At 38.5% G+C, this 18,650-nt stretch overlaps 1 protein-coding gene across 1 annotated transcript in view; it reads right to left on the reverse strand.

Moving 5' to 3' along the window:
* KIAA1109 (KIAA1109 ortholog) overlaps positions 1-18,650 on the reverse strand; it is a 161,351-nt gene that overhangs the window by 3,130 nt on the left and 139,571 nt on the right. Inside the window, 13 exon segments of the mRNA XM_006762836.2 lie at positions 611-776; positions 2,008-2,142; positions 3,193-3,387; positions 4,954-5,157; positions 6,068-6,319; positions 8,739-8,956; positions 9,166-9,358; positions 9,460-9,617; positions 10,162-10,312; positions 11,430-11,687; positions 12,347-12,484; positions 15,129-15,308; positions 16,104-16,304. Of these exon segments, the coding sequence (XP_006762899.1) occupies positions 611-776; positions 2,008-2,142; positions 3,193-3,387; positions 4,954-5,157; positions 6,068-6,319; positions 8,739-8,956; positions 9,166-9,358; positions 9,460-9,617; positions 10,162-10,312; positions 11,430-11,687; positions 12,347-12,484; positions 15,129-15,308; positions 16,104-16,304 (2,449 nt within the window).

An 18,650-nucleotide genomic window follows, 5' to 3' on the forward strand; every position in this document is an offset into this window, starting at 1 on the left:
GAAAATACTTTTAAAATTACGATATGAAAACAAGTTGATGTCACTGGGATCATGATTGTAGAACATGACTCAGTAAAGGAATCAGAAGCTAATAGCATTACATTTGACATTTCAGGAATGGTTTTATATTGCTTCCTATGCAGACAAAAGGACACTGTGACATGGTCCACTCTATTACATTGTCATGACATATGTAAGAATTATATGTTTCTTAATGATATATGACTTCTACTACATCTTCCCAAATTACGTAACAAAAGTTTACTGTAGCTACCTACCTCAGTTACCTGAAAATAACATCTTGGTGAGAGGGTAAAATAATAGCCATTATGGCAGCAGAGTTATTCTCACATTTTAGTGGTTAATTAACAGAATGTCACACAGTGGACAGCTAACCAGTACCGAGCTATTCCCAGGGTCTGTTCCTATAACACTTACAATAGCAGAAAGGAACAGCAAAAACAGCAGTCAGATGTTGTCAAGATTACAACTGGCTAACTTCTAAATATATTTTTCAATACAAAATATTTAATAACCTAATACATAATTTATAACCATTTCTCCTAATAATCCCATAGAATATAGGTAAATATATATACCCACTATTTACCTAAGAGTGGGCTCTAGATGCCACGTGTTGCACATAAAATCTCTCCAGTCCACAGTGGTGTAACTGATGCTGTCTTCTCTGTCTTTGTCAGAGGAGTTGTCATCATGTATAATGACTGGACTTTTCTGTCCTGGTCGAGTAGATAAAATCCGAGGTGGAAAAATGGCTATAATGAAAATAATAGATTAATATGCAAATATATATCTTATAAGTTTATTTTAAATCACTATATGAACAGAATAAATTGTTCCATTATTTTATTTGTGAATTGGCCAAAGTCTCATTTAATTACATTTCTTAAAAAGTAATATTTTAGCCCTGGCTGGTTTGGGTCAGTGGATAGAGTCAGCCTGTGGACTGAAGGGCCCCAGGTTCGATTCTGGTCAGGGGCACATGCCCAGGTTGTAGGCTTGATCCCCAGAAGGGGGTGTGCAGGAGGGAGCCAATCAATGATTCTCTCTCATCATTGATGTTTCTATCTCTCTCCCTCTCCTTTTCTCTCTGAAATCAATACAAATATTCTTTAAAGTAATATTTTAAATAAGCCTTAAATAAGTGCCAATAATTGGTATTGCTTTGCTTGGAGAAAGCCAATATCAAAGTTATTGTATTACCTTACAATTAGAAATAATGTAATTTACTTTTGAGTAATAGTGTATGTTTTACATACATTTGTGGACCTAAAACTTATGGTAAAGAATAACATTTATGTGATTAGCAGGCCTAGGGCACTGGACTGACAGTTGTAGGCTTTCTAAAGAACAGCTGTAGGTGGATTTTAACAGTTTTATTGAAATATAATTCACAATAAAATTCACTCAGTTAATGTGTACAACTCAATGGTTTTAGTATGATAATGGTGATACATATATTTGAACAGTGGTACTAACTTAGAAGCTTTTTATGTAAGCAGCCTTTTCACTCAATATAGTAAACATGCAAATGTTTTATGAAAGATGAAGTCTTTATAAATTAGTGATCATAAGTAATAGGCAACACGCTCCTTTATTTGTAGTTTCTCTAGTCATTTCACTTGATTAGTCGTATTTCTTCATAGAGGTTTTTCCTTTTACTACTTTGTGAGAATCTCCTACAAAGTCTGATAATATCCATACATATAGGAAATATTTTGTGAAGTACAAAATATATTCAACATGAGGCATGGTTAGAGTGTTGTGTGTGCCTAGCAGATAGTCAATCTGTCAAATAGTCTTACTAATAGATTATTTATATTCATTTCATTTATTTATTGATATTTGCAATTCATAGAGGAAGGAGACACATTGTACTCATTTATCATTAGATCATTAAAAATCCATATAAATGGCAGACAGCTGCCTTTCCTGAAGCTTGAAAGAAAAAAAACATAATCCCCAAAACAAGAATATGCTACTCACCCTTTTCTTTCTCTTTAAGATAAGCCGACACTAAATCATGGAGAAACATGATGAGCTCAGCATCCATAGTCACACAAATGTGGTCAGTGAACTCTGTCACCACACTACATTCTACCTTCGGCTTCAGGCTGGCATCTGCAAGGCAAAGTTCCTTTATGGTAAAGATTTAATTAAATAAATCCCTTTCTCTTTCTGTTAAGGGATTTACATGTGTCTGTGTAAATGCATCCACTGAAATGCAACAAGAAATGAGTATTTTTGTATGTGACTCACAAAATGATGATGGTTTAATAAACATTTTATATTTATTAACGTAAATATAATAATTTTTTATTTATTCCTCATAAAAACCCTCTGAACCAGTTATTATCCTCCAATTTACTGAGGAGAAAGAGATACAAATGGATTAAATTATTTGCCACAGGTTACATGGCTGGCAAGAACATCAATCATTTTGACCCAGGAAATCAATTTATGTTATTTTATATAACACTAGTGACCTGGTGTATGGATTTGTGCACATTGAAATTAATTAGAAGGTGGCCGGTAGGGCAGGACTGGGCAAGACGGGCTGGACATGCCCTGGAGCCAGTCTCCCGTGGTTCCTCTCCGACTGGCCACACCTGGGGTGGCGCTGTGGCTTGAAGGGCATCTGTGGAGTGAGTGGGGTCCCTCCGACAGATGGGGTCCCTCAGCCTGGCCTACAGGATTGGGCCGAAACTGGCTCTCCAACATCTCCCGAGGGGTCCCAGAGTGCGAGAGGGCACTCTGCAAAGTTGCTGTCGTACAGGGTGCGGAATGCAAACACAAGTGTGCAGTAAACCAGATTTGGGGCCGAGAGTACCCCAGCAACAACATAACCCACGGTCGAAGGTGTAATTGTGTGGCCCTGCGAGGAATTGGGCTCCCTCCTATCTGGTTCCAGGGTGCATCACCCCAAGAAGCGCCACGGCCAAGTCACTGCAGCTCAGCAGCTCCTGCTTGAATGTCTGCCCCCTGGTGGTCAGTGCGCATCACAGCCGGTCAGATGTACACTTAGCATATTAGCCTTTTATATATATAGATAGATAATTATATAATCAGATTACACCAATATTACACACAAATAACAAAAAAACAGTAGTTCTAAGTTCCTTTAGAATTTTCTTAGTAACTTCAGAAACTAAAGATTGTTCTTCCACATACCCTGTAACGAAGGTTCCTGTGGTTCTTGAACATGAATAGATTTAAAGTCAAGCTGCATCCTTGGTAATGCAAAGATAGTCTCTGTTTCATGATTGTAACTAGAACCTCCTCTGAATCCACTCAACAAACTGGAATTCTTCACAGTAGTGCTATTCTCGGTGTTATTAGCATCAACGTTACGAAGTAGGTTTAGCTCTACATGCATAATAATAAAGACAGTAACAGTCAAATTAAACCAATAGACATAGATAAGCCTATAGCTTTCATGGCACTATGATACAGGAACTTGTATCATTTCAAAAGTTTCAAAATCAACTCACATTTGAAAAAATAGAACCATATAAAGTTGTGGTCTTAGAATAATTAGATATCTCTATATATGTAGACAGGGGTATAGACACATTTCTATAAATAAATATAGAGCTATGTTAATTTATATGTAGTGATTTATATTTATACTTATATACACACATATATAGTGATATAGATCACTGTTCTCAAGACTGAAGCTTTATAACATAGTTTTGAATAAATCCAAAAATCCAATCCATTTTGCTTTTTTGTTTCTTGAATAATATTCTTAAAATGAGTATTATTCTCAACTAGAGGCCCAGTACATGAAATTTGTGCACTGGTAGGGTCCCTAGCGGCTGCTGCTGCCAGCCAGAGCCTCCCTTCCTTCCCCCAGCCGGCCCCACCCCGTGGTCGAACTCCCAGTCAAGGGGACAATTTGCATACTATGCTTTTATTATATAGGATTAAATTCATATCTGAATTTAAGAGTTTCGTTAATCTCCATACATTGAATATTTCACGCTTACAGAATTTGTAATTATAAATGATCCTGATCTTGAAATCAAGTAGAAGTCCTGATATTCCCCAATGTATGTGCTATGATTACATTATGGTTGTCTTATAAAATTAGCACTTTTCTAGGTACACAGGTAGCAGTTCAGTATGCTGACAGCCCCTCCATAGTATCCCAGCCAAAAAGGAACCCTTCCCCAAAATGTGTACTTGGAAGGTAAAACAGTTAATACATGCACACTCTTCTAATTTGCTTTCTTATACCCCTTTGTTCCCAGAACAGTCTTTAATCCCTGGGGTTGCCTATTCCATAGTAACTATTTTCCATGGGCCCATGTCATCATCCTTTCCATTTTGAAAAGTAATTTTTAAATAAAACATTCAAGTCTTATTTCTCAATCTAGTCAGCCTTCTAATACAAATGAAATCAGTAAAAGCAATATTATAAACTTGAACATAAAACAACCACAAAATAAAAATTTTCATGACCACATTATTAAGATTGGTGAATCAAATCAAATGAAAAACTCATCAAAACCACTCTTTAAACTTATGACTTCATAGGAATGATATTATTTAGTTTCATTTTATTTCATCCATCAAGAACCTTAAGTTTGTGGTATCCTAGTACTTAGTTGTGTAATAACTTCTCCAAATCTCTAATGTTTAACAGTATCAAAATAGGTTTCCAATTATCTTAAACTTAAATTCAGTTATTTAAGCCAATTTTACTTTGATTGTTTTCAGTTACATCTAAAATAATTTAAGTCTATATTGCATTACCAGAGTGATGAAACCTTGCATTAATATTGTTACTTACATGAGCAGGAGTAAAATGAAAATTGTTTAATTGAAGAAATGAAAAGTTTCCCCCCACTTAAATTCTATACAGTCAACAGAATCCAAATTAGGAAAAAACAAAATAAATATCTCCAAAAAAATCAAACTTTTAACCTTCATTTCTTGTGGCTGTAACATAATGGAACCATTCTTTCACGCTCGCTACTCCATGGGGTGGGTTTTCATGGCGACGCCTTGTTATCTTGGTTATTGTTGCCATAGGACTTTCCAAAGCGCCACATGGTTTGGTAACCATGGTATTATGGCCCAGATGAAAATCCAATGTTTGTACAACATATGTAGAATGATCACTAGAGCCTAGAGAAAAAAAAGGTTTCTTAATGTAACAAATTACATTTAGATGCAAGAAAAGAGTTGTGCTTAGAGCAACAGATAGAAAATGAGTAAATAAGTGAGAAAATCACAAATATTTTTTCTTTTAGCTATTACTGGATTTATCCCCAGTAACATGAAAAGCATCAACCCACTCATATGTGGGACATAATGATCAACATAAATTGATTAACAAAAATAGATCCAGAGACAAGGGGCAGGGGAGAGGGGGTTAGAGATCAATCAAAGGACTTTTATGCATGCATATTAGCATAACCAATGGACACGGACACTGGGGCAGTGGGGGCTTGCTCTTGGGGATGGGAGTGGACTGGGGTTGGGGCTGTCAATCAGGGAAAAAGGAGACATATGTAATACTTTAATAAAAAAAGAGAAAAGCATCAACCACTTTTTTTGGGGGGGGGGGGGGGGGGCGCGGGTCATCATTAAGAAACCACTGAGTAAAAAACTAAAGCTGAAAGGAACTGGGTCTACCACTGTAAACAGAGGTAAAAGCAGAGCCTTGCCTATCGTAGTCTTGAAGGCAGATCATTTCCATATACTGCCACTGTATCTCTTCTTCTCATGTTTATGTAAGAAATTTTTACAATAAGTACTATTATGATTACAGCCAGTAACAGAAACTTTAATTGCTTAAGCAAGAAAAAGAGTAGATAGCAAGTTCAGAAATAAGTCTTTTACATCCCAGACTTTATAGAAACTGACTCATTGGCAGTGAACTCCTTGACATGTCAGGTACATAATAACAAATGAATGGACTTCAGAAATGTTATAAGAGAAAACAGATCAAAGATATGAGAAAGAAAAGTTACTCTGCTATGTATTATCACATCAGAAGATGAAAAGAGTAAAAGTTTGAAATGTGTCAGTTTACCATCCTCCCAGATCTTCTGAGCTTCAGTCCAAAAAGCAATATTTGGTTCTTCTAGGTGAAAAAGGGCCCAGGATTTTGAACGGAAATTTGGACCATGGAAACAAGCTAGTGTCATGTGGTTTCCATGTAAGCTCATCGATCCTCCAAACTGCATTCCATCTTCTGGTAATGGGATCTGGAATAAGGATATGTGGCATCCCGATACCACCTTCAGTACTCCAGGCCAGTGTCGATGGTGGGCGGCGTCCAGCACTGCAAAGAAAACCAAATAGGCTTGTCCTGAGTGCCTGCCACGGGCTCATCTAAAATGGCAATGGCAGGGAGCTGGGGACCAGCAGGACTCCTTTCTGCAGCTGCAGTGACTCAGGTAAGGGATGAAAACAACAACCCAACCCTGGTTAACATTAAGCAGAAGCTAATAAGCATATAGTCTTGGGAAAGATGCTGCCTAAAGATGGATGCAACTAAGGAAAGTAGTAACTTGCTAATAATTGCAACTAATACTGCTGTAATAATTTACAAATACTTGCATGACATTTTATACAATCCTCACAGTAACTGTAAACTAGGTATTTCATTTGGACCCTGTTCAAGTGAAGCAGAGGACGGGTTAACTAAACCAGCAACTAGAAGACCTAGAAATTAAACAGAACTCCTGATTTTTAGTACATTTTCTTTTTTTACTCTTTTGTACCCTTACAACTCAAAAGTGAGGTCTGAGGACCATCATAATCACCCAGAGCTTGTTCAAAATTCAGGCTCTTATGTCCACCCCACACTTATGTATCAGAATCTGCATCTGAATAAGACCTTCAGGTATTTCAGGTGTTTGAGTAACACACCTTTAATATTTTCCATTTATTCTAGTGATGTCCTTTTTGGCTGTTTTCCACAGCTCTAAGTCCAGATCCACCCAGGGGTCATGCATTGTATTTATGGTAATTGGCATGTCTCTCTAGTTTCCTTTAATCTAAAACAATTCTATGAGTCTATTTGTTTGTTTTCTATGACAAGGACTTTTTCAAGAATCCAGGAAAGGCATTTTAGGAAAACCCCCCTCCATTTGTATATGCCTGACACCAATTCTAGTTTAAAGGAAATAAAAGGACCAGAGGAAGGAGATAAATGGAACCACAAGGAAGCAACTGAAAAATAGAAGGCAGGACATTGTGTAGGATAACTGGCCAAGCCTCTCAAGTCAGGTCATTAAAAAAGAACTATGCTGAATTAAAAGAGAGTAAAGAAACATAACCAGATCTGACCTGTGATCTTGAAAGTGATATACTGGTTTGAACAAATTTTAGGTCAGTTATGGCATGTGGTCACAGGCTAGAGGAACTAAAATAGCAAAATGGAAAGTGGGAGCTTATTGAATGGAAAAGGTTATAAAACAGTATGAACAATATTTTGGTAAAAAGAACATATACATATATAGGTGCATAGAAAAATATCTGAAGGTGCATGCTCTCAGGTGTTCACAGGAATGATTTTTTGATGGAATAGGATGCTTTTATTTTTTGTTTGTATTTTCTATTTTTTTTTCAATGTACAAGTATTGCTTCTGTGATAATAAAAAGTTATGAAAAATTATCCTAACTCTAACAACTTTTTGCCACTTTACTTCTATCACCTAGTTAAAGCCACCATCACCAGTAGCCTAGACTCCCACAGCACCTCCTTACTATGGTAAGGTCAGTATGTGTGTAATGGTAGTAATTACTACACTTGCTCTCTGAACTTCCATCCTTAACTGCCTACAGTCTATTCTCCACACAGCAGCCAGAGTGATGCTTTACAAAGGAATATTTATAAGATAAAGTAAAATAATATCAAATCTATTCGAGACTCTCCAATAGCTACCTATCATATTAAAACTCTTATCTGTGGCCTAGCTATCTGAGCTAAGGTCCAGTGTTTAACTGCTTGCTCACTGTTCTACACAGTGATCACCTTCGTGACCCTCAAAGCAAGTACCATCCTGCTGTGGGAGCTCTGCACTCTCCATAGGCCCCTGTGCTTGGAACGCTCTTTCCCAGCCCTCAGCCTAGATCTTTAACTTGAGAAAAGGCTTCCGGGAGCCCCCTTCTAAAATGGCCATCCTCACACACTCATTCTCTGTTTTCTTCCACTGCTTCATTCCTCAGCACCTCTCTCTACCTAAAACTATCTTGCATTTTAGTTAGTAACTTAAATATGGGATGTCTCTCTCATTATAATGTAAACTTCATGAGGCTAGGAACTTTGCCCACTAGATCTATGCCATGTGCTTTAGCACATGAGCATGTTTAATAAATATTTGTTGATTGACCTACTGAGTGAAAATAATAATCTGCCTAGGAGAACACAGCTAATAAATTCAAACTAAGACATTCTGATTCCACAGCTTGTGCTTTTAAACAGAACATGGTATTGTCATAATTTGTATTCAGGAATGTGGTATATGGATGATTCAGATGAGCTGTGACAAGGGGAGGAGATAAGAAATGGTTACTTCTCAAATGATGGCTTCAATGCCCATGTGGGTGGGAATCAGGTACGTTGCTGAGTGAACTGGAGAAGAGCATATGGATCACTCTAAGCATGGCATACAGATACTATGTGACTTTAAATGAAAATTGCAACACATTCACTGAAAGATCAGCACATACAAAGCCTTAGTTCTATTTCTTACACTGCTCTTGTGAACTTTTCTCTAGGATATTCGTCACTGTCTTAGGTGGAAGATAAGGAACTGGTCCCCAGGTAGACAGAGCTCGTTTGCTGGTATCAAACTGTTGCGTGAAAAATTCCTGGAGCTTCATTCCTATTTTTATCAGGTCTGGTGTGGTTGATCTTGATATCATTACTTGGAAAATATCCCACTTCAAATCTCCATGGACAAAAATTTCACTAGAATATAAAACAGAGTCTTTATCATATAGCTTATATAAGATGGTTTAGAAGTACATGGTTTAAAAGTACAAGAAAAAGTCCCTTTCCCACCAAGCTTTTTCATTCACATCAATTGCATAATATAAAAGCTTGTGCTTTCTCACTGATGACAGAAAATATGTTCAGAGCAGTCATACAAAGTTTGAAAGGTCCTATTTCCTGAATACCTTTTATCACTTATGCTTGAATCCAAGGCACTGCACAGATTCACCTTCCACTCGTCCTGCAGCTTGAGGTCAGCATTGCTGAAGATGCCCATGAGGATGCTGGAGCCCATGTAGTCCACGCGGGCCTCAGTGGAGCCCATTGTGATCTGAATTTTGTGACTGGGCTGCTGATTCGGATGTTCAGAAATATGAGCTGAAATAATTATTTTTCAGAGAAATGCTGAATGGGAAAAACTCATCAAAAGTTTTAAAACTTTTTTTCAATATATTTTTTAGTTGTAAAATTCAACATACCAACCATCTCCAGTGCATTGACATCGATGGTCCCTCCAACAACGCCTCCCTTAGAGTCTAACTGGGATCTTCCCAGCCCCACGGACATGCTGATCTCTCGGTCACGGTTGCTTCCTACTGACAGGCGGCCCTGGCTCTTCAAACCACTCGTTGTCCAACTAAAATAAGAAAAGGATTATTAAGTAGACATATGGCTTCCAGTGTCATAAACTAAAACAAGAGTTAGATGATTTCAAAAAAGTTTTTCTTTAATTTATTATAAAAACCAGTAAATGTTTAAATATTAACATTTATAAGGCTTTTTGCTTAGCTAGAAAATTATGCTGTTTTACTTATAATTTTTTCTCTTTTTAAAACATATATTTCATATTAGTTTTTTTGTTTTTGTTTGTTTGTTTTTCTTTTTTTATTATTATTATTATTTTTTTATTGCTTACAGTATTACAAAGGGTATTACATATGTGTCCCTTTTTATCCCCTGCCCTTGACAATCCCCTGGCCTCCCCATATTGTTTTATAGTATAGTATCTTTAGGATTAGATTAAGCCATTTCAGTATAAAGCAATTTTGTATCTTTTATCTACTATTTTCACTGTCTCAAACATTTCAGCATTAGAGAAAGGTTTTGAATTACTTCAATACACTATAAGAAAAATTACAAGTAATGATTAAATATATTTTCTTTGTATCTGAGGAGCTTACGTTGTATTTCCCATTACATTACTCATATTCATTTGGACGTTTAATTGCTTCAAGTTGATAGCAAACACGACAAGTGTTTCCCATGGAGTCCCTTGTTGACTTGCTGCTTTGTTGGATTTGTTAAAAGGAGTTGACGTTTTTGAAAGTGAGTCTAAAAATAAAAAAAAAATCATGCACATTTGTTCACAGATGCTCAGTGATTACAAAGCAAAAACCACTCTTACCACTATAATCCAAAAACTGAAATGATATTCTTGTGTTATAGCCAAATGTTAAATAGCTATCACACTGCCTCTAAAAGAGTTACCATTTACTGACTTTAGCAGGTGCTGGCAGTCACACTTTCTGGAAGCTTAGAGAGTTCTCTATGAGATCCTTGTTACAGGAGGAAATTCCAGTATGCACAGGATACAGCAGCACAGATCTTTCATCACCCTTGGTTCTCAGCAGAGAAGGAAATCCCAAGTTTCTACTGGCTAACAGAGGACCTGAGGGCAGGGACCATTCTGAGATGCAGAGGCTGCTGCATGCCTGTCTTCTGTGTCTTACAGACTCACGTATGTCTTGAGTCCTGCATTTGCTCATTATACCCTAATCTTACCTTGTGACATGAACTAAATCACTCATTTTTATATGTTCAGACTCAAGTAGAATGCTGAGCACATGAGTTGAAAAAACATGGGTGAATAAAAGAATGAATGAATACAAAGATTAACTTTTTCAATATCAAACATCTTTTACAATATTGTAGGTTTGGTTTACTTCTAAAAATAACTGTACCATTGAGAAGTACAGATTGATAGTTATGAATAGTCATGGGGCTATAAAGTACAGCATAAGGAATATAGTCAAGAACACTTTGTAAAGCAATGTGATCTAACCACTATGTTGTACACCTGAAACCAATACAAAATAATGAGTATAAACTGTAATTGAAAACAATTTAAAAAAATAACTATACCATCTGGAGCTCACTAACAATGTGCTCCCTCCTCTCTCCCTACCCCTTTGCAAAGCACCACACTAACCATGTGCTCTCTCCTTCTTCCCTACCCCCTTTTAAAGCTCTGAGCCACCCAGCTATCTCTTCTGCATTCAGATACTTTGAACTGTGTGTTGTTTGGTTTGGATCCCCTCCCCTCCATCTTCCATAAAAACCTGTAAGAGTCTACTTCCCTGCAGGTGAGACAGAAATCTGGGAGTAACTAATTGAGATTTTTATTTTGGAGTTATTGGAGGGCCACTGATAACAAAGAGGGCAATGTTACCTCTTCGGGGAACTGAAGAATCCGATACACTCCTGGATCTTATGGAAGCTGGGGACTTCAGGCTCTGTGCCACTGTCCCTGGTGACATGGTGCTGTTTGTCATGTGCTCAGTGAACACATTGGGTGACTGAGGCATGTGGGTGAAGGAGGCTGACTGACTCGGCTGCTCCCAGGTCCTGCAGTAAGCTTTTCTTGATGATTCCGGGGAAAGATGTTGGCTCACCCCTTCGATAGAATCAGGTGTCCCTGGGCCAGACGCTAACAGAAAAGTGGAAACAAAAACAATTAACAGGGTAAAACTGGCATGCTATAAAATAATAAATTTTAACACTCCACCACTTCTAAGCACATTACATACTTTTAGTTCTCTATTTGACAAGTGTGCAGAGCACATTCCAGCTCGTTAGTTTATTTCTCACAGAAACACTATGAGAATGGCTGAAGAGGTATTATGCTCCCACTTTACAGATGAGGAAATAGACCAAGACCAGGTTTCGTATATTTTGTACTGTATCTTGCTAACTCTACCTTTCACTTACACAATATCTAAGTCCAGGAGAAAAACACAGGCAATATGGTAGCATGTCCCCAACACTTTCTATTTTCCATGCTTATCTAATCATGATTTTAATGGTTACATGTATTTCTGCATTTCCAGATTTTATTAAGATTATAAAATAATTGTTAATGTCAGCAGAATGTAGTTTCTGAGAGGGCAAGTTCTCTGTGACCCTGCTCATGCATTCCCATGCTTGGCACACTGGAGGGGATCAGCAGATGCTTGAATGAGGGAATGAACTGCATGCCACAACTTACCAAGTAAGACAAAGTTTGTGTTGTCAATCATGGATCTTATTACTATTGCAACCAAAATTAAAAGCAAACTAAGTGTAACTCTAATTACATAGTGAGCTTACTTGGCAAATTTATAGTTTGGTCTCCAAGGAAGAGACGTCTTGCAATACTTCTCCTGTACCAGGCTCTTGGAAATGCCAGAATTTCACTGAGCCGGCGCATATCATATTTAAAGGAAGCAGAACCTATGTCACAAACAGCTGATACAGAAATTTAAAAAATGGGTTAGTACAAATTTCCAAAACCTTTAATATTTTCTACATGGTATAATATAATATGGTATTACACAACTAAATTATAATAGCTACAATTCATGAAATATCTAAAGTTGCACAGCATGATTAGTAAGAGATAATATGTTCCTTCCATAAATGAGAAAAGTAGCAGATTCTAGCACTTTAGATCCATTCCTTTGTTGAGGTAAAGGCAAACTGGAATTACACTTTATCAATAAATTCTCAGAGAGGTTCTAAAGGTCAGTCTTACAGACAGCTTTCAACTTGAACACAGGGCTTTTCTAAAATGTAGCGAATGAATCATGGGATAAACTGGGATACACACTTCCTCAAAAGTGACTTCAAACCAAGTGGTGGTGTGGGGGGAACTGCTGCTTTCCTCTAGACCCGTGGTCAGCAAACCGCGGCTCGCGATCCACGTGTGGCTCTTTGGCCCCTTCAGTGTGGCTCTTCCACAAAATACCATGTGCGGGCGTGCATGTACAGTGCGATTGAAACTTCGTGGCCCATGTGCAGAAGTCGGTATTTTGTGGAAGAGCCACAATGAAGGGGCCAAAGAGCCTCGTGTGGCTCGCGAGCCATGGTTTGCCAAGTCGCAGTTTGCCAACCACTGCTCTAGACTAGCAGTCACCAAACCACTGGTTGTGCATGAGGTCCAAAAGGTTGGCAACCGCTGATTTAAGGAATCTTTTGGAGCAATGGTCACCAACTGGTGGTCCACAAGGTCTGAAAGGTTGGTGACCACTGACAGAGCAGGGCTGGTCAGGGTGAAGGCCCTGTGCTGGTCACACAGCTCCTGCTCTGCCCTCCTTATTCCTCCTCTAGGGCCTCAGGAGGGTCTTCACACCTGGGTCCCCCAGACCTGCCTTCAGTTTCCCTCTGATCTCAGCTGCCTACCCCATCCTTCCATTAAATGCCCTGGAGGTACTTCCTCCTTTATTGTCTACCACTCTGTCCCTTCTGACACATAGGCTGAAAGTGTGAGGCATCCTGTCTCTGCTGCTCTGCACACACTCTGTCCTCAAGTTTGTAGATTCTCTCCTCTTTCTCTAGACACCATTCCCTCTTCTTCATTATTGTCACAATCTAGCCTTCAGCCCCTGCTGCTGTGTCTAAACAGCCTCCCCACACATCTTCCCTCCCATTTTTCATGCTGCCATGAATTATTTCTAAAATACCCACCACACACACACACACACACACACACACACACACACACACACACAACACACTCACACAGATGTTTATTTTATAATCCATATAAAATTTTGTCTTTTTTTTTTACGGTCAGAACACCTAAGATGAGATTTATCCTCTCAATTTTTCCAAAGATTTTTAGAGAGAGTGGAAGTGAGGGGGAAAGACAAAGAGAGAGAAACATCAATGTGATAGAGACACATTGATTGGCTGCCTCCTGCACACATACCGACCAGGGCCGAGGATCAAGTCTTCAACCAAGGTATGTGCCCTCGACCAGAATTGAACCTGCAACCCTTCAGTCTGGGGGGCTAACTCTCTAACCACTGAGCCAAACTCAATAGATTTTTAAATGTACAATACAGTCTGTTATCTTTGGGGACAATGTTGTCATCCCATTTCTTAAAAACTTCTAATGGCTTCACTGCCCAAAGAATCGATGCTACCGGCATATGGGTCATGTGCATGTGCACTGCTAGCTTCATAACTAGCTTTGTAACTATGGGCAAACCACTTTTTAAAAAAAGTTTCTATTGATTTTCTTAAAGAGAGAGGAAGGGAGAGGGAGAGAGAAACATTGATCAGCTGCCTCCTGCACACCCCTACTGGGGATCAAGCCAGCAACCAGGGCATGTGCCCCAACTGGAAATCAAACCAGATTATCTCTTGGTGCGTGGGACAATGCTCAACCAACTGACCCATACTGGCCAGGACTAAATCACTTTTGAATATTTAAAACTAAATGCATGTGGAACATTTTTAACTCATTCCTCTTTAGTGTTTTAAGAATTTACAATTAGAAAATCAAATGAAACACTAGAAATTTTACCAATTTATGGTAGAGAAGTGAAGAAGTGAAGGACACATTTTAGCCCTTGGGTGATATTTCTGTATATTTATGTAGAAACTAGAGGCCCAGTGCACAAAGATTCGTGCAAGAATGGGTCTTTCTTCCCCTGGCTGCCTGCACTGCCTTCGCTTGGCCAGAGCTGCCTTTCTGCCTTCCCATGCTGCCCAGAAGCCCAGAGAGGCTAGGGTGGTGTGGAATGCCTGCCTCATTGCCATGGCCACAACACAAGCATCCTGCTCCACCCCTGGCTGCTCCACGCCTGTGTATGCTAATTAGCCCACCATCCTTGTTGGGTTAATTTGCATACTCACTCCTGATTAAATGGTGGGTGTCGTGAAGGTATGGTCAATCTGCATATTTCTCTTTTATTAGTGTAGATAACATTTCTAACATTGATTACTTGCACTGAATGTGTACACTAGGCTGGACTGTCATTCCTCTCCTTTACCATTAAAAGCTTCATATTATTAAATAAATGTAATATTTAAACACTTAAAAAGGAGCCCCTTATTTAATTCTGGAAAACAAACATTTACATTTAAAAACTATAAAATTGAATACCAGATATATTTATTAGTGTGGTGTCCATTTTGCTTGCAGATTTATTTACAGACTGATTTTCAAAAAACGAGGCACCTCCTGAACGCCTTATCCGAGACAAACTCACTTTTACAAACTCAAGGTTTATACTCAGTGAGTCTTTTCGACCAGTGACTGAAGTGGGGTCTTCGTCCACATTCCCTTTAAAAAAAACCCACACACACCTACATGAGTACATATACACAACATACATGTGTACATATACATATACACACAACTATCTAATTCCATGAAATTATCCAAAACACTGGAATTAAACACATCAATTAAAATCATTTAAAGCAGGGGTCCTCAAACTACGGCCCGCGGGCCACATGCAAATACAAATATTGTATTTGTTCCTGTTTTGTTTTTTTACTTCAAAATAAGATATGTGCAGTGTGCATAGGAATTTGTTCATGGTTTTTTTTTAAACTATAGTCCGGCCCTCCAACGGTCTGAGCGACAGTGAACTGGCCCTCTGTTTAAAAAGTTTGAGGACCCCTGATTTAAAGTGAGGTAAAAATTTAAGCAGAATGATCTAATGAGCATTTTTATTGGTAAAATGCCAGTGAAATTTAAGTTCTCTAATAGTAATAATAAAACTAACAGTCTCATTTTAAATTAACAAACACAATATGAACACCTTAAAAAATTTACTATTTGTAGAATAGAATTTCTTATCCAAATAAACCTATATCCAAGGATATTATTGTGCTGTGTATATCACTTATAAAATATTCTGATTTTTACAATTCTTGTATAAATCATTTACCCAAATTACTTACTGCATATTTCTACTTATTTGTAGAGACAGGATATATATTATCAAAAGGAAAAATTAGTAAGTTTCTGATCTTGCTTTATATCCATTATTAAAGGTATCATGATTTATGAAAAGATCAAAGTTTGAAAAGTGCTCTAAAGTTGAGAAAGATGCAAACATGCTAAGTGTACCTAAGCCTCCTGACCCAGATGTGAGGCCAGAAACAGTACTCTTCTGTTTTCCAGCTCCGTAAGGGTGAAACACGTAGAGGGAGAAGTCAGACATGCAGGCAGTGAAGCTCAGCCCGGAGGAACTACTGCTAGAAGTGGTCAGATCTGACTGACTGCTGCTGTGCCGACTTCTGCCAAGAGGGCTGCCCAGTCCTGATGAACCTGCCATCAACACAGACATCCAAAATCTTTATCAGCCACAGAAAATTTAAAAATCCTGCCACTAATAGTCTCAAGAGCCACCAAACATGACTTGAAAATAAAAAAGAAATACTCAAGCATGAACTCATAAATTCAATCCTTGAAAACAAAACGAGGTCTTAGATATACTTTGCAATTAATTTACTTGGTAAACCAGGTTGAATACTCTGAAACATTTCTTTATAGTATGACTGTCCAACTCCACAGCCTCCTGTTTCTACTCTCCTTTGTGCCACTGAAACAGGCCAAGGAAAAGGCACAAAATAGCAGGGGTTTAAGCAAAGGGGGGAACTGGACACACTGTTCACAAGCCCAATTATTCCAGTAGAAAAGAGTGCAAACAGAGCAAATGTAGAAAGTTACACCTTTTCCAACGAGCATGGATGGACTTAGAGGGTATTATGTACAGTGAAATAAGTCACTCACAGAAAGACAAATACCACATGATCTCACTTACCTGTGAAATCTAAAGAACAGAATGAAGCAAAAAATAAACCAGAAACAGACACATAGCTATAGAGATCAGACGGGAGGGTGGTTGGGGCTGGGTGAAAAAGGTGAAGGGATTCAGAAGTACAAATTGCTCGTTACAGATTAGTCACAAGGATGTAAAGTACAGCACAGGAAAAACAGTCGATAACATTGTAATAGCTCAGTATGGTGCCAGGTATGTACTTGAAATAGCGGGTGAACACTCTGTAACATATATAACTGAATGATCACTATGCTGAACACCTGAAATACAAAATAATATTGAATGTAAATTGTAATTGAAAAAAAAAAGAACCACTACACATATGCAAAAAAAAATGCAAAAAGTAAAGATCTCTCTCTCTCTTAGAGAACCAACTGTCAGTGGCAAAACTTACCATGTGTGGATAGGCTGACTCCCACTATGCTTTAAACATAAATAATGGGAGGCCATCTGAATAGGACATTAAATAGTATTTGGATCCTAAATAGCATTTTATTGAACAATTAGAGCCTGCCCTGTGCCCTCTTGCAATCGGGACCCCTCGAGGGATGTTGGACTGCCGGTTTCAACTAGATCCCCACAGCCTGCAGGGATCGGACTGATACCGGCAGTCTGACATCACCTGAGGGATGTAGTAGTTCCCGAAGCAGCAGGCAGCCAGGGAGGAGATCGAGCCCAGGCCAGTCGCCACACCACTCCTGCTCATCCCAGCCCTGCTGTACCTGCTGCCACTGCCACTCGGAAGTGCTGCCACAGAGGTGGGAGAGGCTTGCACCATCACAACTGCACTTGCCAGATGTGAGCCTGGCATCTAGCACCCGTCAGTCAGCTGAGTGGTGCTCCCACTGTGGGAGCGCACTGTCCACCAGGGGTCAACTCCTGCATTGAGCATCTGTTCCCTGGTGGTCAGTGAGTGTCATAGCAACCGGTCAACTGGTCGTTCAGACATTTGGTTGCTTAGGCTTTTATATATATAGATGAATGTGTTACCAGAGAGATCAAGGAAGAAGTAGAAAATATCCCAGAAACAAATGAAAATGAACACACAACCACCCAAAATCTATGGGACACAGTGAAAGCAGTCCTGAGAGAGAAGTTCTTAGCATTACAGGCCTACCTCAAAAAACAAGAAAACCTTTTAATAAGTTACCTAACTCTACAACTTAAAGAATTAGAAAGAGAACAATAAGAAAAGCCCAGAGTAATTAGAAGAAAGGAAATATTAAAGATTAGAGCAGAAATAAATGACATAGAGACTTAAAAAAACAATACAAAAGATCAATAAAACCAAGGGTTGGGTCTTTGAAAAGATAAACAAGATTGAAGAACTTCTAGCCAGACTCAAGAAACAAAGAGAGGACCCAAATAAAATCAGAGATTAAAGAGGTGCAGTAGCAACTGACCCCACAGAAATACAAAGGATTGTAAAATAAAAATAAAAAGAAAAGAAAAGAAAAAGAAAAGAAATACTCTGAACGACTATATTCCAACAAACAGGACAACCTGGACAAAATGGACATATTCCTAGAAAAATACAATCTTCCAAAACTCAATGAGGAAAAATCAGAAAACCTGAATAGGCTGATAACTACTAATGAAATTGAAGCAGTAATAAAAAAAATTCCCAGCAAAAAAAGCCCTGGTCCAGATGGCTTCACAGGGGAATTTTATCAAACATTCAAAGAAGAACTAACACCTAAACTCCTCAAATTATTCCAAAAAATCCAAAAGAAAGGAACACTTTCAAGCTCTTTTATGAGGCCAGATAAAGGCACCACAAAGAAAGAGAATTACAGGCCAATATCCCTGATGAACATAGCTGCTAAAATCCT

The sequence above is a fragment of the Myotis davidii genome, unplaced genomic scaffold (assembly GCF_000327345.1).
Source record: "Myotis davidii unplaced genomic scaffold, ASM32734v1 scaffold438, whole genome shotgun sequence".
NCBI classification, from domain to species: Eukaryota; Metazoa; Chordata; class Mammalia; order Chiroptera; family Vespertilionidae; genus Myotis; species Myotis davidii.